The 23,982-nt window shown below is 39.2% G+C and overlaps 1 protein-coding gene across 2 annotated transcripts in view; it reads left to right on the top strand.

The window, feature by feature from the left end:
- SLC13A1 (solute carrier family 13 member 1) overlaps nt 1-23,982 on the top strand; it is a 90,469-nt gene that overhangs the window by 55,437 nt on the left and 11,050 nt on the right. For both annotated transcript variants that reach the window (XM_008258262.5, XM_089329491.1), the window contains 5 exons: nt 2,129-2,248; nt 12,962-13,060; nt 13,505-13,606; nt 18,954-19,060; nt 23,670-23,779. In XM_008258262.5, the coding sequence (XP_008256484.1) occupies nt 2,129-2,248; nt 12,962-13,060; nt 13,505-13,606; nt 18,954-19,060; nt 23,670-23,779 (538 nt within the window). The remainder of the gene's footprint in view (nt 1-2,128; nt 2,249-12,961; nt 13,061-13,504; nt 13,607-18,953; nt 19,061-23,669; nt 23,780-23,982) is intronic.

The following is a 23,982-nucleotide window of genomic DNA, read 5'->3' as shown; positions in this document are numbered from 1 at the left end:
CCAAATGCCTGCAACAGCCAGGGAGACTTAGGCTAGGTTGAAGCAGGCATCAAGTAACTCAATACAGTTCTCCCAAGTGGGTGGCAGTAACCTAATTAATTTTGCCATCAATTAATCAATTAAAGACCTCTTCCTCCAGGCAAAAATTCTGAAAAGCCCCACTTCAGGCAAACTAATTTTGTAGGATTATTTCCAGTGGGTGGGGAAAATAAGGTGGTATGAGCTGCAGATGGTGAAAATGGAAGTTAGGCTTGGCGACATGCACTGATCCTGTTCCAAATAGCATTTCTAAGTGTCTTTAGGCAGCATAGAATAATGTTCATCATCCCAACAATCCCACAAATTGATGGGAACCCAAATTAAACCTTTTCCACCTCTTTGTGTTTTCTAGTTGGAGACAACAAATATTCTGTCCAAAATGGGCAATTTTCAAGAGTCTCATGAATGTATTAAAACATTTCTTACCATAATTTGCCAACTCTAATTTTATAAATATATTAGCTAATCTTTGGATCCCTTCAGGATAGATAAAAAATTCAAATCACTAACAACAATAGCTCTAGGGCCCAGGGAGATCAGTATCTTTTTTTTGGGGGTGGGGGGGTTCAGTGAAAATTGTAGAAAACATTAGAAATCTAGAGTTTTGAAAAGCATTATTCTTTTTAGTTCTTTATATCAGTTAGGAAACATGTATAAATAGAAGAAGGAACTCTGTAAAGTACATACATTTGCTACAAACACTTATTTCCATTACCTTTTGAATTAACAAAATACCACGTATGATTTAAACAGAGCAAAAATGAAACTGTTTCCATAAAGTTTTATGTATTTTGTGATACAAAATATTACAAATATATTCAGTATTTCTGTATTTTTCAGATTTCCAACCCTTTGTGTTACTACCTCTAGAAAAAAGTTTAAGATATATTGTTTTTCCAGTTATAAAATGGATGATTACATAATAATTTATTTTTTATTTATACTACATTTTAGAACATTGAGTGCAAGGTTACCAAAGAAGATGTGCTTGTATCTGATCATATTTTCTTGTTGCTATTTGGTTTTTAAATGAGTTTAAAAAGTTGAAAATAATTCTCAAAAATTGAGAAATAGAGTTGATATTTTTCCAAAGGACTTTTGAAAGTTTTTTTTTTTTATTATTTATTTTCTTTTTCTTTATCTGAAAGGTAAACAGAGACAGAGAGTCAGACCAGAGAGATAGAGAGTGATCTTCCATCTGGTGGTTTGCTCCCTAAATGCCTACAACAGCCAGGTCTGGGCCAGGCTGAAGCCAGTAGCCCAATACTCAATCCAGGTCCCCCACATGAGTAACATGGACCCCAGTGCTTGAACCACTACCTGCTGCCTTCTGGGTGTACCTTAGCAGGAGACTGTATCAAAAGCAGAGGCAGAACTCCAACTCAGGCATCCCCATATTAGATGCAGACATCCCAACTGACATTTTTATCACTACATCAAACACCAGCCCTACAGAAGTTTTTCTTATTCTGATCCTGGAGAGATTATTACATTTACTGAGACCCAAAGCATTGACTAATTAAAAGAAGAAAGGCTTATGGTGTATCCATTAGATGGTTGCGGTGCTTTGGGACAGAAGAAACAAAGGGAAAAACAGAGATGAGAGAAAATACGGGCTAGATCAGAGTCCTTTCCTAGCGGCCAGTGATGCCAACTTCTAATGTGAAATGGTAACATTGAGTCCCTGTCTGCAGGCCTGCCTGTTTATCTTTCCTCTCTCATACAGGGATGATTTGCGTAGTAACACTAAACACACAGTTCTCACTTTTCCATTTAATGAAGATCAGAATATCAGTTAGTATGCCAGGTTTTTTTTCACAAGCACTTCTTTAGAGACTGAATAAAGGAAACAAAAATCACAACAAGCCCAGTCTTGCTTATGTGGGATGGAGGAATAATTATGTAGTTACAGAATCAAGATGGAGACAAGGAGTAAAACTAACTACTTTACTTAATGATAAAGAAGGTCTTTCTTGTTGGCCAGCAGCACACACACACACACACACACACGCACAAGTGGAATGCTGCTTCCCAATGTTCATGCAGAGATTGTTGCTCCTTCCCTGAACACTTACTCATATTTTCACAGACGCTACCCTGGATGTCATTGCCTCAACTTTGGATCATGGTTTGTGTTTTCCTTCCCGGCTGCCATTATAATTCTACTGTTGACCTGGGTCTGGCTCCAGTGGCTTTTCCTAGGATTCAAGTAAGCATTCCATACAAATGTGTTAATAATGTTGTCTAGGTTCCAAGTTCTTAGTTCCTTATCCAGTGTTTTTCATGTATGTTGTGCATATTGCATTTCAGCATTTTTCTTATCCATAAAAGGATACATACAAATATGTATTTTAAAGATAAGCTAGAATCTCATTCAAATAACTTTTATGGTAGAGATCTGTAGAAAGCAAATACATCAAGGTATCCTTTGAATCCCAAGCCAGTGAGGTATAACGAGACCAGAAGGGCATAAGAAGCACATTGTGATGAGGACCAAGGTTATCTTGCTAGAGTAGAATTTTAAAAGCTTTTGCTACTGCACTTGGTTTAATGGGGGACTTCCTTGGGTTATTGGATTACTTTTAACTGTAACTATAATTTGGGTTATTGGATTACTTTTAACTGTAATACTTCCTGTTTCATGCTAACACCAAGACTGATAGCAATTTCAAACTATGAAACATAATAAAGATCTGAGAATATTCTCTGTGGAAAGAATACTGGATTAGGAATCAAGACACCAGGTATAAAATTGTAGCTTTCCAAGTCCTCACTCAATCTCTCAGTGCCTTCAACTATAAAATGACAGAATTGATTCAGAAGCTCAGTAAGATCACTTCTAACATGGATAGGCCCAAGTTGAATGCTTAGAAGTAGAGGTAGGAGATGCTGATCAATAAAGTACTCCTGATGTCACTGAAATGTCAAATGCACATAATCAAGAGAATTTCAGCAGAGTACCTTGTCTGAAAGTGAAGCTGGTATTTTGTAAGTCCCAATGAGTTACATGATTTAGATGACTACCAGCACTGAAAATTACAAAGGGATCCTCAATAAAATCTAAAATGCAACATTATAAATTCAATGCATTTAACAATACTCCAAAAATAAAGAGGAAATAGCAATATAGCAAACCTTGAGAATCTTTTTCCCTGAAAAAAATGAAGCAATTCAAATTCATTTTTATAGGGTTTGTTTAAATAATTTCAAGGACCTCTGAGTAAAACAGCATGTTACCTACCATGCCTGGAAGAGTGAAGTCAGCTATTTATACTTCCTTTGAAAAACAAACACTACCTATGGTTAGATGCGGTTTCATGCCTGTGCCCACATTTTCCAAGCCAAATAACATAAGAACTGACATTTCTCCATTTTGATTCCTCTTCCTGGTTTTTCTCCAGAATTGTCACAATTCTGTTAGTACTGGGAAGATGATTCTGACGATTAAAAAAAAAAAATTCTATCCAGATTGTGAGAGCAGCATGTGGCACCTCCTGCTGAAACAAATGTGTGGAATGTCACTGACTTCAGCAGGTGGGCATCAGTGTGGAGAGGCCAACTGCATACTAAGGCTCCCTCCCAGGAAGCCCAAGCTTTTGGGGGTCAGTTCAACTGTTCGGGCTGCAATGCAGAGTAGAAAGGATAGCAATCCCAAGTCAATGGGGAAAGTATCCAGTACAGGCCCACATTTGTTTTCACTCTTTGTTGCTGCATATAATGACTTTATAAAAAACATGGGTAACCACTTTCATTATTTTAAAATGCCCTACCACCTAAAAAGGAGAAAGAAGACATAAAGGGTAGCTTTCTAAATGCATTCTCTATGAGGAAAAGGATACTGTGAAGTACCTGTTAGGCGAAGTCCATAAATCATGATCAACGGCATGCTTAAACAATCCTCCTGTTGTCCACTGTTGGTTAGACATGGCACAGCTCCATGCTCCAGCTTAATTTTTTTGTGTGTCCTTTTTAGTCTGCCAGGGAGTTTACCTCGAGAGGTTTTAGATCGACAAGCAGAAATCATCAGCCATTCCACTGGCAGGCTACCACACATTTTGATTAGTGTGTTGACTGTTAACATAGTTAACTCACCCATTATAAATGACCCCAACATACTTGGAAAGAGAAGCTCATCTATCAGTGCCACTGAACTTATTTAAGCGGAGAGGTTGATACATTGTCATATGCTTCATCAGTTCCTTCGTGAAGGCATTAACCCCCATTCCAAGCAAAGCCAATTTGGCTTTAACTATTTATTCTCTACCACCAAAATGACAAAGAACATATTCATTTTCATAGATGGAAAATAATTTCTAAAGATACTCTTTTCATATCTTTTTCTAAAGGTATATTTCAAGGTGGATCATAGATTAGTTTCTTGTAATAGATAGCAGTATTAATGTTTTGACAATGGGTAAAACTTCAAGACTAGCACTAGACAGTAATGTAATTTAAACTAAAAATATTTATGCCTTGATCATAAATCCAAAAACATATATCTAATTACATTCAGTAGCAAGATGCATGCATGAGAATTATTATGAATGTATGTAATGTATAGCTTCATAATAAAGGGAATTTGGAAACAGAGGAAGACCAATTACTTAAGCTGTTCCAGGGATTGTCTTCCTAATCAGACACCAATATGAACAGTAATTCAATGTACCAAGTCTTCTTCACAAAAGCCAAGGAAGCCAGGTGACATACCACAGTGCTTGGTTTAATATAATAAAAAGCAATTGAATGGAAGAAAACAAGAATGAAAGAGTTTCCCATACCTCCCCTTTCACAGCTCTAAGAAGTGGAACATAGTGAAAGAGAGGCCTTACCTCTTTCTTGGAAGAGGGAGAGGGAATTAGATCCTGACCTCAGACTTAAAACAGAGTTTCAGGCCCACCATGATTAAAAATAGTACCAGAGAGGGCACCATGGTCACTGCATCAGGCTCATACCTGCAGACTGAGGCTTAATTCTCCTTTGCCATGATGCTCAGGGAGGCATCCAAAACCATACCCCCAAAATACAGCAGACAATGGAGCAAGACTTTACCCCTGGGAGTGAGGCAGGAAAGGGAGCTTATGATCTTGCCTTGAAGTTTGGAGCCAGTCCTACTGCTATTATAGTTAGCATGAGATAAAGCTCAAATGTCTTTACCCCAAACTAGTGTTCACAGACACAGCTTATGTGAGTTTCTCCGCAGCAGGAGGAGACCTGTGTCCCAGTAGGACATTATCATTTCAGTGTATATCACTTCCAGCCTCATGTGGGTCAGATGTACACCCATGAGATTGCACAATGCCTGGTTACTCTGACACCCAGATGTGACCCAACTTAATTCCAGTCTGGCAAACAAAGAGCTACCTTTAACTCCCTTCTTCCAACCTTGGGGAGACAGCAAGAACAACAAAGCTGAATCTTGAGACTCAGTGATAGTCTATAAACTCAACACTGCACAGATCCTAATTGTCCCAGTCCCTAGGTCAACGTCTCTGGACAGGTGATCTAGACTTGCTGCAGTGTCAGATAGAAATCTGGACACTGGTGGTATGGATTTGTTTTGGCATATGTCACTGCCTGCTTCACATGGGCCTGATATGTACCTACAAGATTATATAGGGTCTGATGACCGTGATACTCAAATGTGACCTCATTTACTACCCAATGGGGCAGAGAAAAAGTTGCCCTTATTATCCCCATCCCAAACTTGGGTAGACAAGACAGAACCAAAGAACAGTGCCTTAGAATGCAGTTCTGAGATAATAAAACCCAACCTTGAGAAGATCCTACTGGTCACCACCCCTAGGCTATTACCTGTGGATGGAGACTGTGAACCTGCCTCAGTGCCAAATGGAGTCTTGTGGCTCCACTTGATCATATTTACATACTAGCCAGCTGGTTATACTAGCCTTGGGCTATGCATCCTTCTCAGTAGCACATATATCTAAGCCCCAGGAAGCGGCTTGTAGGAATCATTCATAAATCATTCTCCAGTTCATTTTAAGCAACACACCAACTATGAATGAATTTGATGCAAGAATCAGCATGTGATATCCTCTAGGAGTGAAAGAGTGACAGCAAACCAATAGTGGGCTTGCAGCAAATGTCTACTTGGAGGACAGTCTTGTGCTGAAATAGCAGGAGTGCTCACAGGCTTAGAGAAAATAAGTGAAATGAGTATAATTTTTGGAAGGACACCCACAGATTAGGATGAACAACAAAGAACAGAAGAGAATAGCTGATCCTTCAATACACGGGTGACTACACATGCCTTCAAGCATTAAGAACTTTCAGGGAAACATCACTTCACTCAACAAGCAGAAACAAGTACAGAAACCAACCACCTAGAAAGTGGCTTTTCAGCTGCTCAAATAAAGAATTTAAAATAGTTATTGCCAGGAAATTTGAATAACTTCAAATGGATATAGATAAATGACTTAATATTATAATAGATTTGACAAATGGAAGCAATTTTAAGAACTGAACAGGAATCCACCAACTGAATACTGCACTAAGCAAAAGTTAAATTGCAGTGGAAGGCATCAATAGCCAAATAGATTAAACAGAAGAAACAATCATTGGGTTTAAGACAGACAGTTTGAAAATGCACAGTCAGAGAAGGAAAAAGAAAAGTGAATCAAGAGGAATTAAGAAAGTTTAAGGAATATTAGGGCAGCACAAAAAGACCAAATATATTAGTTATTGGGACTCAAGAGGGATTTAAGAATATCATAGAAATAGAAAGCATATTCAAAGAGATAATAATGGAAAGTATCCAAGCCTAAAAAAGATACAACTATCCAGGTATAGGAAGATCAATAATCAGATTCAGCTCAACCAAATTTATCCCTAGATATATTATAATCAAAATTTTCCAAGGTTAAAATAGAGGATTCTCAAAGCTGAATGAGAAAAAAATAAAAATAAAAAAATAAAAAGGCACCAATTTGCCTGACTACAGATATCTCAGCAGAATGGAAAACTACAGAAATGCAAGAACTTACTTCTGAACAACCAATGGGTAAAGGAAGAAATTAAGAAGGAAATTTAATATTGACTTTAATGAATGAAAATGGAAAAACAAGCTACCAAAACTTACAGGACATAGATAGACACTACTAACAACAATGAATGCCTACAACAAAAATAGTAAGGATGTTAAATGAACAACTTGTTGCTGCTTCTCAAGGAACTGGAAGAGTAAGAACAATCAACCCCAAAATTAGTAGAAGGAAAGAAATAATAAAATTCAGAGCATAAGTAAATAAAATTGAAAATTAACCAACACACACCAAAAACAATGAAACAGAGAACTGGATCTTTGAGAAATTAAAATTAACAGACTAAGAAAAAAGAGGCATGATTCAAATGAGTAAAATCAGAGATTACAAGGGAAACATTATAACCAATACCACAGAAATACAAATGATTGTTAGAAATTATTGACAATTATAAAGCAAAAATTTGATGGCCTAGAAAAAAATGGGCAAATTCCTAGACACATATATCTTACCCAACAATAATTGAATCATAAAGAAATAGAATACCTCAATAGAAGAAAAAAAAATCACAGGATTTAGTCAATAACAAAAAACCTCCCATTTCAGCAATGTCTGGGACCAGATGGCTTTGCTGATGAATTCTACCAAACACTTAAGGAGGAATCAACATCAATTCTCCTTAAATTTTTCCAAAAAATAGAAGAGCAAAGAGTTCTTCCAAACTCATTTTATAACACCGGCATTACTTCAATAACAACACCAGACAAAGGCACAACATAAAAAGCTACAGGACAATATCCTTGATGGATATAGGTACAAAAATCCTCAGCAAAATACTGAATCCAACAGCATATTGAAGAATTAATCATGGGGCAGACATTTAGCTTGGCATTTAAAATGCTGACTGGGATGCCCACTTGTAATCCCTAGATGCCTGGTTTCAAATACTGGCTCCATTCCTAATTCTAATTTTCCACTATTGCACACACTGCGAAGAATTAGGTCATGACCCACATAGATGAGTTCCTGCTATCCACGTGGGAGACCTGGACTGAGTTTCTAGCACCTGACTTCAGCCTGCGCTCAGCCCTAGCCATTACAGGCATTTGAAAAGTGAATGAGCATCTAGAAGCATGTGCTCTCTCTTAAATAAATAATTTTTAATCTTAAAAAATACTATTTACCGTGATCAAATGTGATTCATCCCAGAATGAATGAAAGATTCAACATACATAATTAAATAAACATGAAACACATCAACAAAATGAAGCACAAAAATCACATGTGTATCACAATATATATAGAAAACATATTGGATAAAATCTGATGTCCCTTTACGGAAAAAAGAAAAAACCCTGACCAAATTAGGCATAGTGGAATTTACCACACAGGGCCCATAAATAGCAAGGCAAAAACTAACATCATACTGAATAGGAAAAATCTAAGATCCAGAACAAGAAAAGAATGCCCATCTTCAACCCTTTATTTAATGGAGTACCAGAAATCCTAGTCAGAGAAATTAGGCAACAGAAAGGCATATACGACTCCTAAACTGGACAGAAGGAAGTCGAATTATTACTGTTAACAGATAGAAAACTCCAAAAACTTAGTCAGAAAATGATGAAAAGTAATTTATGGGTTCAGAGAAGTGACAGGATACAAAGTCAACATGCAAAAATCAGTGGTATTGTGATACAGCAGGAGCAAATTCTCTGAAAAAATAAATCAAGAAAACAATCTCATTTTCCAATAGCTACAAAAAAAAAGCACCAGGAATAAATTTAACCAAAGAGGGAAAAGAACACTAAATGGAAACTGCAGCACCGAAGAGAACACGAGGAAAAGGAAAGACATCCATGTTCACGGATTGGAAGAATCAGTATCACTAAAATGTCCCGCTACCTGAAGTGATTTACAGATTCAATGCAATTCCAATCAATTTCCAATGGCCTTTTTCACAGAAATAAAAGGATCAGTATTAAAAATTATGCGGAACCACAAAAATCCTGAATAGCCAAAGCATTCTTGCACAAAAAGAACAAAGAAGGAGGTAGTAAACTGCTTGACTTTAAATTAGAAAACTGCAGTAAATAAAACAGCATGATTTGGCATTTTAAAAACAGATTTATGGGCCACTGGAATCGAATAGCAAGCCTAGAAGAAAATGCACACATAACTTCTTGAATAAGTATTTAATAACTTTTGACAAATAACTTTTGACAAAGATGACAAGAACATGCATGGATCACTTGGTTAATCCTCTGCCTGCAGCACCAGCTGGGTTCTAGTCCTGATTGCTCCTCTTCCAGTTCAGCTCTCTGCTGTGGCCTGGGAAGGCAGTAGAGGATGGCCCAGGTCCTTGGGTCCTGCACCCACATGGGAGACCAGGAGGAAGCACCCGGCTCCTGGCTTCAGATTGGTGTAGCTCTGGCTGTAGCAGCCATTTGTGCGGTGAACCAACGGAAGGAAGACCTTTTTCTGTGTGTGTCTCTCTCTCACAGTCTAACTCTGTCAGAAAGAAAGAAAGAAAGAAAGAAAGAAAGAAAGAAAGAAAGAAAGAAAGAAAGAAAGAAAGAGAAAGAAAGAAAGAAAGAAAGAAAGAAAGAAAGAAAGAAAGAAAGAAAGAAAGAAAGAAAGAAAGAAAGAAAAAAGAAAGAGTAAGGAAAGAACATTCTTGGGGCTGGCACCGTGGCTTAGCCGGTAAAGCCACCACCCACAGTGTTGGCATCCCATATGGATGCTGGTTTGAGTCCCAGCTGCTCTCCTTCTCATCCGGCTCTCTGCTATGGCCTGGGGAAGCAGTACGAGATGGCCCAAGGCCTTGGGCCCCTGCACCAGTGTGTGAGACCCGACCTGAAACCTTGAAGCTACTGGAAGAAAGCATAAGAGAGACACTTTAGGGCATTTCAAATATCCAGGGATTTATTTTTCTTGATCAAATCCCAAAAGCCCAAAATCAAAAGCTGAAATATACAAATGAGATTTCATCAAACTAAAGAGCTTCTGCCTGTAAAGCAAATAATTAACAGAGTGAACCCCTATAGAATAGGAGATACTATTTTCAAGTTATACATTTGACAAGAATATAAAGGGATTGAAGCCAATGGTGAAAGAACCCTGAATAACCCAATTTGAAAATGAGGACTATATGTAAAGTTATTTTTAAAAGACATAAAGATGATCAAAAATATATGAAAAGAATGTTCAACATAACTAATCATTAGAGAAACACAAATTGAAGCCACAATGAAATATCAACTCATTCCAGTTAGAATAGCTATTGTCAAAAAGACAAAAGATGAAAGTGCTGACAAAAATATGGAGAAAAGGAATCCCTGTCCACTGTTGGTGAGTATATAAAGCACAGACATTGTGGAAAACAGTATAGAGGATCCTCAAGAATCTAAAAATAGAATTACCATATAACACAGCAATCTCACTATTGGGTGTATATCCAAGGGAATAAAATCAGTCTGTCAAAGAGACATCTGCACTCTCATGTCTGTTACAGTTCTGTTTACAATAGTCAAGAAATAGGAACAACCAAAGTACCCATCCACTGGTTACTGGATAAAGGAAATATGTTACATATACACAATGGAATACTGCTCAGCCTTGAGTAGTATTTGTGGGATATTGTCATTTGCAAGAACAAAGATGGAATTGGAGGTAATTAGATTAAATGAAATACACAAAACACAGAAAGACAAATAGTACATGAGCTCACCTATATGTCATCTCAAAAATTCATATCATGGAATTTGAGAGGAGAATAGTGGTTTCCAGAAGTTGAGGAGAGCAGAGGGGAGTGATTGATGGGGAAAATGTTGATAAATGGCTGTTAAGTTACAGTTAGATAGGAGTAATAATTCTGATGATCTATTGTACAATACGGGGATTATAGATAACAATTATATACTGTATGTTTCTTTGGATATAACACTCTGTATACATACGTAGAAATATTACATGGTACTCCATAAATGCAGACAATTTTTATTTATCAGTTAAAATTTTTCAAATTATTTTAGGAGTTAATAAATATAATTATCTTAAAATATTTTAAATATAAATGTTTCCTGGAAAATATGTCCCCAAATGTCATGGATTTTAGCTGTGTTGGACATTAAACAGCCCACTGAATACAGCAAAGTTACCATAAATAGTCCACAAATATCTAACAAAAAAGAATTGAGGGTATTGGAAATTTTGCTGTTTCAAAGGGAACCCCAGCCCAAGCAAGGTTTTACAGCAGAGTAACAGGGAAGAAAACACAGCAAAACATCTCATGTGTTTCTATGTGATAACTGCCCTCTCCTTGTGCCATCCTTACTCTTTACTCCCTCATAAGTACTCTGTTCACCCCAGTGATTTTACAGGAAAAATTCTCCCTGCTGCTTCTTTTTTTTTTTTTTTTTTTTTTTTTTTTTTTTTTTGACTGGCAGAGTGGACTATGAGAGAGAGAGACATGACAGGCAGAGTGGACTGTGAGAGAGAGAGACAAAGAGAAAGGTCTTCCTTTTCCGTTGGTTCACCCTCCAATGGCTGCCATGGCGGGTGCATTGCTGCCAGCACAGCGCACTGATCCGAAGGCAGGGGCCAGGTGCTTCTCCTGGTCTCCCATGGGGTGCAGGGCCCAAGCACTTGGGCCATCCTCCACTGCACTCCTGGGCCACAGCAGAGAGCTGTGCCTGGAAGAAGGGGCAACCGGGACAGAATCCGGTGCCCCGACCAGGACTAGAACCGGGTGTGCCGGCGCTGCAATGCGGAGGATTAGCCTGTTGAACCATGGCGCCAGCCCTCCCTGCTTCCTGTACCTACACATAAACTAACTGAGCTGCTCACATTCAAGATATAAGCCATAGGAACTTTGTCCCTTTGCCATTTATTTCTTCCTCTGGAGGGATTTGGTTTTTTGCTCTACATCCAGAGCAATGATTCATAAAAACTGTTCAAAGTTTGGAAGCAGTGGACTTCAGGACAGAAAGATTGGTCACAGGGGAGAGAGATCACAAACCACTCAGGTAGAAGCAATAAAGAGTGGAAATTACTACACACACAAAAAAAATCTGGAAGATTATCATTAGGATATAGCAATGGAAAAACAAAAAAATGTAATAGAATGCATTTACTTCTGAATATAGACCTAATATAGACTCTGACCATGATCAATATATGTGACTTCCCAGCCCAAGTTAGGTACAGCTCAAGTTAGGTACTTTGTGAAAATGGATGAATCTGACTCCAACTGGCTCAGAAAGTTGTCAAAGGTACTGTTGAATTTATAAAACAAGCATTCACTTTGTATACCAGTGTTTAAAGATACTGGGCCAAACAAAACATCCTCCATGGCTCTATCCCTGTCCCTGCCATCTACTAATCTGTTACCTAACAAGTGCAATAAATTAACTTCAAGATATATAATAAATATACAATAAATGTATTTTAAAATAAAATAATTGAATATATAACAAAGTGCTCTTGAGAGATGAGTGATGCATGGCAGAATTCTAATGGTAAAAAAGGACTTGGAAAAAATAATCAGTAGATGACGTCAGGAAAAATATGCAACAAAAAGTAAGCAGTGAAAAGTGAGCAAGGAAAAGAGGAGAGAGGACAATCAGAGGGGATGGAGGCATTGATGAAAAACACAGATTTCCTTGAAGTGAATGGAATGGGAGAGGGAGCAGGAGATGGGAGGGTTGTGGATGGGAGGGAAGTTATGGTGGGAAAAAGCCACTGTAATCCAAAAGCTGTACTTTGGAAATTTATATCTATTAAATAAGGTTTAAAAAAAGGAAAAACACAGATTCCTACAATCAGTGAGAAAACTCATACTTTATGGAATTTTCACAACAATCTTTGGTAAAACAGGGTTGTGGTGAAGGACAACTTTGATTAATAGACTTAATTATTCTTTTCAGTTTCAAAGAGATGTTCAAATGTGGCAAAACCAGAACAGCCAAAGAAAAAGCTTGTGCTAATGTGATTAAGGAAGAATACCAAAAGCTTGGACCAATGAGGTAAGAAATACACGTCCTTGCAAGTGCATGCACGCATACACACACACACACACACACACACACACACACACAGATACGTGCAGCTTATACCACAAGTAGTTTCTAAAAGAAAGAAAAAGAAAAGAGAGGGGGGGCAATTATCTACAAGGTATTTACAACATTTGTTCAGGGCCCCCAATTCACCAAGATTTTGAATATAACAAAACATGGCAAAATACATACCAATGGCCCACTAAAATTTGCCAAGCAGAAGGAGAAGCAGCTGAGAGTTCCCACAAAGCAGAAAGGGTCTTTGCCACGGGTACTGATGCTCTCCAATTATTGGCATACCTAGTTCTCATCAGGGTTGAGAGCTTTGCTAAGGTTGCTCCTGACAACAGCTCGTGTGGTTTCTACAAATGTCCTGAGAAAATGTGAATTGATAGCATTGGAATTTCTCTACAGGTATCAAGAAATTGTGACCTTGGTGCTCTTCATTATAATGGCCCTGCTGTGGTTTACCCGGGAGCCCGGGTTTATTTCTGGTTGGTCTGTGCTTTTTTCACAGTAAGTGTTATATGTTATGTCTACTGTTCCTTCCTGTTTTCCACTCTGCTTCCCTCTTAGGTGCTGCCTATGAATCTGAAAAAATGAATGATATTTTTTTCTTCCCTTCCCATGAATATATTTTTAAATTATTTACTTGTTTGAGAGAGAAAGGAGAGAGGTAGAGAGTGAGAGAGAGAAAGAGCGAGAGAGAGAGAGAGAGAGAGAGAGAGAAAAGGGCAATGTCTCCCATTAGCTTGTTCAGACCCAAATGCCTTCAGCAGCCAGGCAGCCAAGAACACCATCCAGGTATTTCATGTGAGTGGCAGGAACCCAATTGCTTGCCACCATCTGCTGCCTCCCAGGCTCTGCCTTAGCAGGAAGCTGGAACTCAGAGTCGAGTCGAGAACTGACTCTGATAAGGTTCATGAAAATCTTAACTGTTAGGTTTAACACCATGCCCTGAAAAGATAATTTTAATTTTCAAAAAAAAGGAAGGCATTGTAGGGAATTAAATTTATGATGAGACAACAAAAAGAATAATAATGCAGCTAAAACCCAGGACCCATTACACAAAGCGAGTCCCATCCGTTCAAAAGCAGAAAGGTAATGTGCAGACAGCTCGTGCTCTATGCAGTTAGAAGTAGAGTTGTGGGAGCTGCACTGCTTGGGATCCAGTTCCGGCTCTTTCGCTTGGATAAGTCACCTAGCTCTCTGTTTCTTAACCTGTAAAATGAAGACAACAGCAGTATTTAGAACAGTGCGGTGCTTCCCCTACAGGAAGTGCTACTAAATGTTTATCATGTGAAATAGAAGAAGCTATTCATTGCCTCCTAATAATCTGATTTGAATTCATTTTCTATCTTTTTACCATCATATTTTACCTCTATGGAGAACTATTTATTTGATTCAATATTATGAATTTTTCTACATTTATGTGCATTTTTACACCAGTTCCCTACAAATGCAGGTCAGCCTCGATTTTGTAGATAAAGAATTCCTGGATAAGTAACAAGATGGATTTTAAGAGCTAATGCTGGGCTGGTGCTGTGGCACAGCAGGTTGAAACTCTGGCCTGCAGTGTCTGCATCCCATATGGGCACAGGTTTGAGACCCGGCTGCTCCACTTCCAATCTAGCTCTCTGCTATGGCCCGAGAAAGCAGTAGAAGATGGCCCAAGTCCTTGGACTCCTGCGCCCACATGGGAGACCTAGAGGAAGCTCCTGGCTCCTGGCACAGCTCTGGCTGCTATGGTCATTTGGGGAGTGATCCAGCAGATGGAAGATCTCTCTCTCTCTCTCTGACTCTACCTCTTTCTGTAACTGTCCTTCAAATAAATAAAATAAATCTTTAAAAAAAAAAGAAGAGCTAATGCTAGAAGCCAAGTCAGAGTTTAATTCTCTCTCTCTTGTCATACATGCAAGTAGGTTGTTGCTGAGTCATCTGAAGAAAGAGGGAAGATTACAGCATCCATTTCCAAATAAAGACCATCCTATGTGTCCATAGAAATAATCTGGTATTGAGATATGTGTTCCCAATCTATCTTTCACTGTAATTCTTAAATTCATTAGGTATCTGATTGGGCTTCCTGTCACATAATATTCAGCAAGAATCCATGTATTTTGGGATCATAAAACAAAATTTTGGGATTAAATGCTTTCTGCCCAAGGCTGGCTTTGTGGAACAGTGGGTTAAGCCACTGCCTGCAATGCTGACAACCCATATGAGCACTGATTCAAGTCCCAACTGCCCCAGGTTTTTTTTTTTATATTTTTTTATTTATTTGAAAGTCAGAGTTATAGAGAGGCAGAAGCAGAGAAGAGAGAGGTCTTCCATCCACTAGTTCACTTTACAGATGACCGCATCGGCCGGAGCTACACTAATCTGAAGCCAGGAGTCAGGATCCTCCTCTGGGTCTCCCACGTGAGTGCAGGGGCCCAAGGACTTGGGCCGTCTTCCACTGCCTTCCCTGGCCACAGCAGGGATCCAGATTAGAAGTGGAGTAGCTAGGACTCGAATCAGTACCCATATGGAATGCTGGCATCACAGGTGTCAGCTTAACCCTCTAAGCCACAACGCCGGCCCCTGCTCCAGTTTTGATGCAGCTCCCTTCTGATATGCTTGGGAAAGCAATACGAGATGGTAGAAGTGCTTGGGCTCATGTCACCCAAGTGGGAGATTCAAATGGAGTTCCAGGCTCCTGGTTTCAGCCTGGCACAGACCTGGCCATTTTAAAGTTGATCAGCAGATGGAAGATATCTCCCACTCACCCTGTCTCTCCCCTTCTCTATGCCAGTTTGCCTTTCAAGAAATAAATAAATAAATAGTTTTTAAAATGTATTCTTCCCGGCCGGCGCCGTGGCTCAATAGGCTAATCCTCCACCCTGTGGCGCCGGCACACCGGGTTCTAGTCCCGGTCGGGGTGCCGGATTCTGTCCCGGTTGCCCCTCTTCTAGGCCAGCTCTCTGCTGTGGCCCGGGAATGCAGTGGAGGATGGCCCAAGTGCTTGGGCCCTGCACCCCATGGGAGACCAGGGTAAGTATCTGGCTCCTGCCATCGGATCAGCGTGCGCCGGCCGCGGCGGCCATTGGAGGGTGAACCAACGGCAAAAGGAAGACCTTTCTCTCTGTCTCTCTCTCTCACTGTCCACTCTACCTTTCAAAAAAAAAAAATGTATTCTTCCCACATAGAAGTAAAGAAATTTCTTCCTCCCTTTGATGGAAACTTCACTTGTTGTAGATATTGCCAACATGCATTATAAGCAGGTGCAAAATATGAATCTAAATTTTTAGTGACCACACAAGTTAAGTAATGCCATGTGGCAGCATGTTTTAAAAGATCAGCTTTTTCAAAATGCATATTTATTTATTTGAAAGGCACAATGAGAGAGAGAGAGAGAGAGAGAGAGATCTCTGTCTGCTGGCTCACTTCCCAAATTCTCACAATAATCAGGTTGGGTCAGACTGAAGCCAGGAAACAAGAACTCCATTTTGATCTTTCATGTGCATGGCACATACTTAATAATTCAGCCATCATTTGCTTGAACACATTAACAGGAAGCTGGGTTGGAAGCAGAGGTGGGGCTCCATCCCATGCACTACAGTGTGAGATGCAGGGCAGAAACTTAACCTGATGCAGCACAATACCCACCTCAAAAGATCAGCTTGGTCTCCTGGCTTAGATACCATGTGGGACATGCGCATCCCATGTAAGAATGCCTGAGTTCAAGACTTTGTTCTGGCTCCTGATTCCAGCTTCTTTCTGTGCACTCTAGGAGGCAGGCAGTGATGGCTCAACTGTTTGGGTCCCTGCCATCCACATAGGAGACCCAGAATAACTTCCGGCTCCCAGCTTTGTCCTGGCCATTGCAGGCATTTGGGGACTGAGCCAGTGGATAGGAGATACCTTTTTGTTGTCTCTCAAATGAAATAAATGGATAAACAAAGAAACAGTCTGCTTTAGCATTATAAACTTTTTGTTTCCCTTAGAAGTATAAGTTTTCATTTTGAGAGGTCTAATCAAAAGGCATCACCCAATTAGTCAAAGTAAGTTACAGTTTAATAGTTGATTAGTGTTCTGTGGTTTTGAAATAGAATCCAAACCAACATAAAATAATTATACTCCATTTTCAAAATCCATCTCCTATCATCCTAAGTAGGGAAAATCTTTATCTAAACACCAGTATGTAAGAATTAAATGAAATCAGACAATAGCTAATAAAAACCAGGCAGAAATCCCAATAGAAAATTCAATTTAATCAGCTTCTAATTTCTGTTCCTTATTGGAGGAAAATGTAATTCAGAACATGTTTTGTTTGTAGCAGGAAAACAGTGTATTTGCTTTGGGCAGGCGTTCATGTTACCTAGAATTCTAAGAAAGAGCAACAGTAAAAGAAACAAAGACTTGAGAAAAGATAGATTATGGAAATAAAATTTAATCAGCAAACCCAAAGCAAATAAAAATTGCATAACTATTATTTTGTAATCCTGATACAACTTAGCAATTCATAATACACTAAAATAAAAGTCATAAAATAAAAATTTAAAAGTATTTTGAAAGCTAAATTATTTTAGTATTTATGCCTTTCTTGATATATAGATGTTTTAGACATCAAAAATTTCTGAAGTTAGCATGATATATCAAGATTTGTAGCTGCCACCTAATGTTTTCATTCCATCTGTTTGAAATTGGAATGAATTCAATGTGTCTTTTCACATAAAACAAAGTCCAGTTACATGGTGCCCAAATTGGCAAAAATTCAACCAAGAATTACAACTGAAATAAATAAAAGAAATAACAATAAAATTATAAACATTGGACAAGTTTATTTAATAAATTATGCTGAGGTAGATTTTTAATCAAAAATAAAAAACCATTTGAGAAAAGCAGTCTGCTTTAAACATGTTCAACAGAGAAAGATAATGTATTTACTTGATTATTTAATTTTTATGTAAAATACAGGAATATAGAATCTTCTATAGTACTTATTCATTACTGAGTTATGAAATAGCCAAATAATCTTAGAGAGTATAGTTTTTCTTTTCAGGCTACACTAATATCCTCATTAATATTGCTCACTTTAAAGCAGGATCCTGATTATTGATGCCTGCTTCATTGGTGTCTGGTCTCCAGGTGCTTCTTAACTGTTTGGGCTTCTGGGAATCTGTCTCATTTGCTTGAATGGCCTAGTGATTCTAAGACCCCATCTGTTCCTGAATCACTCTCAATTTGTACAGTTATCATTTATGAGAATCACATAGACCATCCCAATCATTAATATTCTTGATTGAGTTTCATAAGGGGCAAAGTATTAAATGGGTTGATTTCATTTGTATGACATGGCTAGGGTCTACAACTGCAGAAGCAGGTGTTGCATCTTAGGAAACAGATCAATTCCTTTTCACAATTTACAGGAGGGTTTTAGGGGACTCTGGAAACATCATGCCTTGCCTCAATTCAATAGATGTTACAAATCAATTGTATAGGGTTTTGCTTAGTCTAATAATTGTTATAACCTCGATTTTCTAAGAATAATATTAAAAGGAATAATTAAAAGAAAAAATTGTTTAGCAATTCTGTAAGTTTACCTAAGAGGGAGATTTGCCACAGTGGTCCAATAGGTTGGCATGTGTATATGTTCTAATTAAAATAAGCAGAAATATATAGAAACAATGGGCATGTGATCTGAGATTATTAGTTATAAGGAGTTATGTCATTTAGTTAGAAATCTATAGGTTTTAGAGTAGATTATACAGAATCTATAACCTATACCACCACTACTATTTATGTGCTATAGCATAGTCAAAAGATGTTCTTCTTGTAAGTTCTTAATGAAATTTTCCTAATATACACGTTTGTCCTTTTTCAGGTACCCTGGTTATGCTACAGATTCAACTGTTGCCTTACTTGTAGGACTCCTATTCTTTCTTATCCCAGCTAAGATATTGACTAAAACTACACCTACAGGAAAAATTGGTTAAGTATCATTTATATTTCTGAATAAATCTGAAAAAAAAAACAGGAAACAAAAAGAAACACCCATATATAAATTCTCATTAGTTTCAGTTTGCATTTAGAACAGAACAAAGGTCATGCCAACATAATCCATGACTTAGCAAGTCCTATTTTCACAATACAGTGGCCTATTCAGCTAGCACATGTCTCCACCCACAGGAAAGATCATCCTACTTTGCAGAACTCAGTGGATTTTCTTATGCACCATAGTCAGGGCACCGCTGAGTGTTATTATATGATCTATGGAAACACTTCTCCTGCCATAAGCAGAATTAATTTTACCATTGGCAAACATAGAAACAAGAACTTGGAGGGCAATGCTTTAAGATGAGCCCTTGGTAATAAATCCTGAGGATCTAAAAAGGCGAAGAATTTCAAGACAAAAAAGGATTTACAGCCTGATGGTGTTCCAAGCAAACGTAAATCAACCCTGTATCGTAATGTAGAGTCACTATTTAAAAAAGTACTCAGTGGGAGCATTCGCTTCACTTACAAGATATGAGGAAGGAAGCATGCATTTGTGCTTGAGGAAATCCAGCCTCCCCCCACCCATACAGAATCCTTTCCATGCAGCATGTTTTGAGTGGTCACATGTCTCTGTTGTCAATATGGGGCAAATGGTTTATAATTGTTGGGAAGTGGACTAATAGAGTTGTGTGTGTGTGTGTGTGTGTGTGTATTTCTGTTTACTGGGGTAAAACTTGCATTCATGCATTCATCTCGGCCCCTCTGACTTCTTGAGTCAAATTCATGAATGAGCAGTGTATCATAAAATGATTTCTGATCCTCGTGTGAAATAAGAGCTCGCAGTGTGTGTTAAGAAGATGTTGCATCTAGGAAGCATTGATTTTTTTTTTTTAATTTTTTTATTTTTTGACAGGCAGAGTGAACAGTGAGAGAAAGAGAGAGAGAAAGGTCTTCCTTTTGCTGTTGGTTCACCCTCCAATGGCTGCCATGGCTGGCGCACTGCTGCCGGCGCACCATGCTGATCTGAAGCCAGGAGCCAGGTGCTTCTGGTCTCCCATGTGGGTTCAGGGCCCAAGCACTTGGGTCATCCTCCACTGCACTCCCGGGCCAGAGCAGAGGGCTGGCCTGGAAGAGGGGCAACCGGGACAGAGTCCGGCACCCTGACCGGGACTAGAACCCGGTGTGCCGGCGCTGCAGGCAGAGGATTAGCCTATTGAGCCGAGGCGCGGGCCGGAAGCATTGATTTCTATTAGACTGAAGGCTCTGACCATTGCAATCAAAGCCCTCAGGCCTGGCGGTAGGAAGAATTGGGGGAAACAATGCTTAGCTAAACGTCCCTGATTCCCATGTGATTCCCTCAGAAAGAGCTTGAGTCTCTTTATGTTTCTCTTTCATCATTTTTTTTAAAGATCTATTTATATACTTGAAAGTCAGAGTTACACAAAGAGAGAAAGAGAGGCAGAGAGAGAAAGAGAGAGAGGTCTTCATCCACTGGTTCGCTCCCCAGTTGGCCACAACGGCTGGAGCTGAGCCAATCCAAAGCCAGGAGCCAGGAGCCTCTTCCAGGTCTCCCACGTGGGTGCAGGGGCCCAAGGACTTGGGCCATCTTCTACTGATTTCCCAGGCCACAGCAGAGAGCTAGATCAGAAGTAGAGCAGCCAGGACTCAAACTGGCGCACATAAGGGATGCTGGCACTGCAGGGGGCAGCTTTACCCGCTATGCCACAGCACCGGCCTCTCATCAGTTTTCGACACATGTTCTCTCTGATAACCTCAGTCATATTACATTAAAAATCAGATAAAACATGCTTAAGAGAGGTAATAGAAGAGGGAGGAGGAAGAAGGGTTGGAGCACAGGTTGGGGGTAGGGTGAGAAGTAGCACTATGTTCCTAAAACTGTGTATATGAAACACATGAAACTTGTATAACCTAAATAAAATTCAAGAATAAAAAACATAATATGCTAAATTTTAGATGAGAGGTGCTTTACAGAGATGTTTTAACAAGATATATAGCCTTCACGCAAGGAAGGAAACTGGTATCAAAATTTCAGTAATCAGAGAAAAAGTAGGTTTGGTTTGGGTTTAGGTGTTGGAAATAGGAAGCAGGATTATTAGGAATCCTAAAATCTCACCATATAGAAGTTTGTCTATTACATACAAGTGCTAAGTAGACATAATGTGATTTTTTTTTTTTTTGACAGGCAGAGTGGACAGTGAGAGAGACAGAGAGAAAGGTCTTCCTTTGCCGTTGGTTCACCCTCCAATGGCTGCCGCGGCCAGCGCACTGTGGCCGGCGCACCGCGCTGATCCGATGGCAGGAGCCAGATACTTACCCTGGTCTCCCATGGGGTGCAGGGCCCAAGCACTTGGGCCATCCTCCACTGCACTCCCTGGCCACAGCAGAGAGCTGGCCTGGAAGAGGGGCAACTGGGACAGAATCCGGCGCCCTGACCGGGACTAGAACCCGGTGTGCCAGCGCCGCAAGGCGGAGGATTAGCCTAGTGAGCTGCGGAGCTGGCCATAATGTGATCTTAAATGAACTTATTTATCAACAAATCAATGGAGAGCTCAGCACTCAAATATCGAGAAAACTAGTTACAAAAATTATTTTATGAGCATTTCAAGAGTCTCACAAATGATACTTGTTATTTACTCTGATTTACATTTAAACTGGAATCTTGATGAATCTGTTATGACCCTCTTTATTATTTAAAAATGATATAAAACATGAAAAATATTAGTGAATAATAATGAAAATGTTACATCAATACTGTTGGAAACAATGAAATATTACAGACATTGTGCATACCAAAAAATAGCATGGTCCAATGCACTATTATTCATATTAAGCAATGATGTTGGTGGAATTAATGAAAGAATGAATTGATTAATGGCATTGCAAGTGACAGTGTTATACCTTGTATAAATGTGTTTTTTAATATTAACTAAAGGATTTCCCCTAAAATATAAGTTTTTTTTTTCTTTTCTTTAATACAATTGGCCTTCTGTATCCATGGGTTCTGCATACCTAGATTTGATCAACCATGTATAGAAAACACTTGGAAAAGAAAAAAACAAAAACCATGTCTGTACTGAATATGTACAGACATTTTGAGTTGTCATTACTTCCTAAACAATGGGATACAACAACTATTTTTATACTTTTGGTTTAAAATATACTTTAGTGGCAGGCTTTGTGGTACAATAGATTAAGCAGCTACATGGGATGCCCTTTAGAATGTCTGGGATCAAGTGCCACCTCCAGTTCCTTCCTGCTTCTTAATAATGCACAACCTGAGAGACAGCAGATGATGGCTCAAGTACTTCAGTACCTTCCATCCACATGGAAGACATTAATGAACTTTCTGGCTCATGGTTTTGGCATGGCTCAGGCCTGGATATTAGACACATTAAAGGAGTGAACCTGTGGGCGGAAGATCTCCATTTCATCTGTATCTCATTCTGCCTTTCAAACAATGAATAATATGTAGAAGACATTTGTTAAAAATACAATTAAAAGCATACTTTGGATAAAAAAAAGGGTTATTTATTTATTTGAAAGTCAGAGTTACACAGAGAGAGAAGGAGAGGCAGAGGCAGAGGCAGAGAGAGAGAAGTCTTCCATCCGCTGGCTCACTCCCCAATTAGCACGACGGCCAGAGCTGCACCAGTCCGAAGCCAGAAACCAGGAGCTTCTTCCGGGTCTCCCACATGAGTGCACAGGAGTTCAGGGACCCAAGGACTTGGGCCATCTGCTGCTTCCCCTGGCCATAACAGAGGGCTGATCAGAAGTGGAGCAGCTAGGACTCAAACCAGCACCCATATGGGATGCCGGCACTGTAGACAGTGGCTTTACCTGCTACACCACAGCGCTGGCCCTGAATACAACTATTAACAAGCATTTACATGGTATTGTCTTATAAGTGAAACAGAGATTCTTTATAGTATAGAGAGGTATGTCGAAAGGTTTTTGAAAATTCCTTTTTTATTTTTCTCCAAATATTATTTTATTTATCTGAGAGGCAGAATTACAGAGAGAGAGAGAGAACGAGAGAGAGAGAGACAGAGACAGGGAGACCTTCCATCTGCTGCTTCACTCCCAGTGGACACAAGGGCTGGAGCTGGGCTGAAACCAAAGCCAAGAGCCAGGATCTTCTTTTCCCACACAGGTGCATGGGTCCAAGCACTTTGGCCATCCTCCACTGTTTTCCCAAGCCATCAGCAGGGAGTATGATCAGAAATGGAGCAGCCTGGATTTGAATCTGAACCCATATGGGATGCTGGCACCATAGGTGGAAACTTAACCTTTTACACCACAGCACCTGCCCCAGAAAATTCCTTTTTGTATAAAGTACTGGAGATTTGTCTATCTGCAGGGAGATGCAGAACTCCTGGAACTGATCCCTCAAAGATACTGAGGGACTGCTGTGTAATGTTCCGTCTGGTTCAGGTGGATATCACTCAAAGTCTTGGAGAATGTCCTCTTTAAAAATAATACAGGCATATTACAAATTTTCTGTGAGATGGTTATATAGGATGGTGAAATAAAGTCACATTGTGATATGTTAAGCAACATTTAACCATAGAATTTTGTTTTACAGTTGCTTTTGATTACTCTCCATTGATTACTTGGAAAGAATTCCAGACTTTCATGCCCTGGGATATAGCCATTCTTGTTGGTGGAGGGTTTGCCCTGGCAGATGGCTGTGAGGTAATACTCTATGTATACGACATCTAACAATTAACTAGACCATTTAAAGAACACAAGGATATTTCAAGCTTTTGGCATGTTCACCTTTATCCTGTCATTTCAATGATGCAGATTTTAGCAGTTGTGCTGTGAACATACCACACAGATGAGGCAAGTTCAGAGTTCAAGAATTTTTACAGGCTGTAAGCATACAATATAATAGT

This window comes from Oryctolagus cuniculus, chromosome 3 (assembly GCF_051225735.1).
Source record: "Oryctolagus cuniculus isolate XC-2025 breed Fujian yellow rabbit chromosome 3, ASM5122573v1, whole genome shotgun sequence".
NCBI classification, from domain to species: Eukaryota; Metazoa; Chordata; class Mammalia; order Lagomorpha; family Leporidae; genus Oryctolagus; species Oryctolagus cuniculus.
This window is presented reverse-complemented; position numbering and strand designations above follow the sequence as displayed.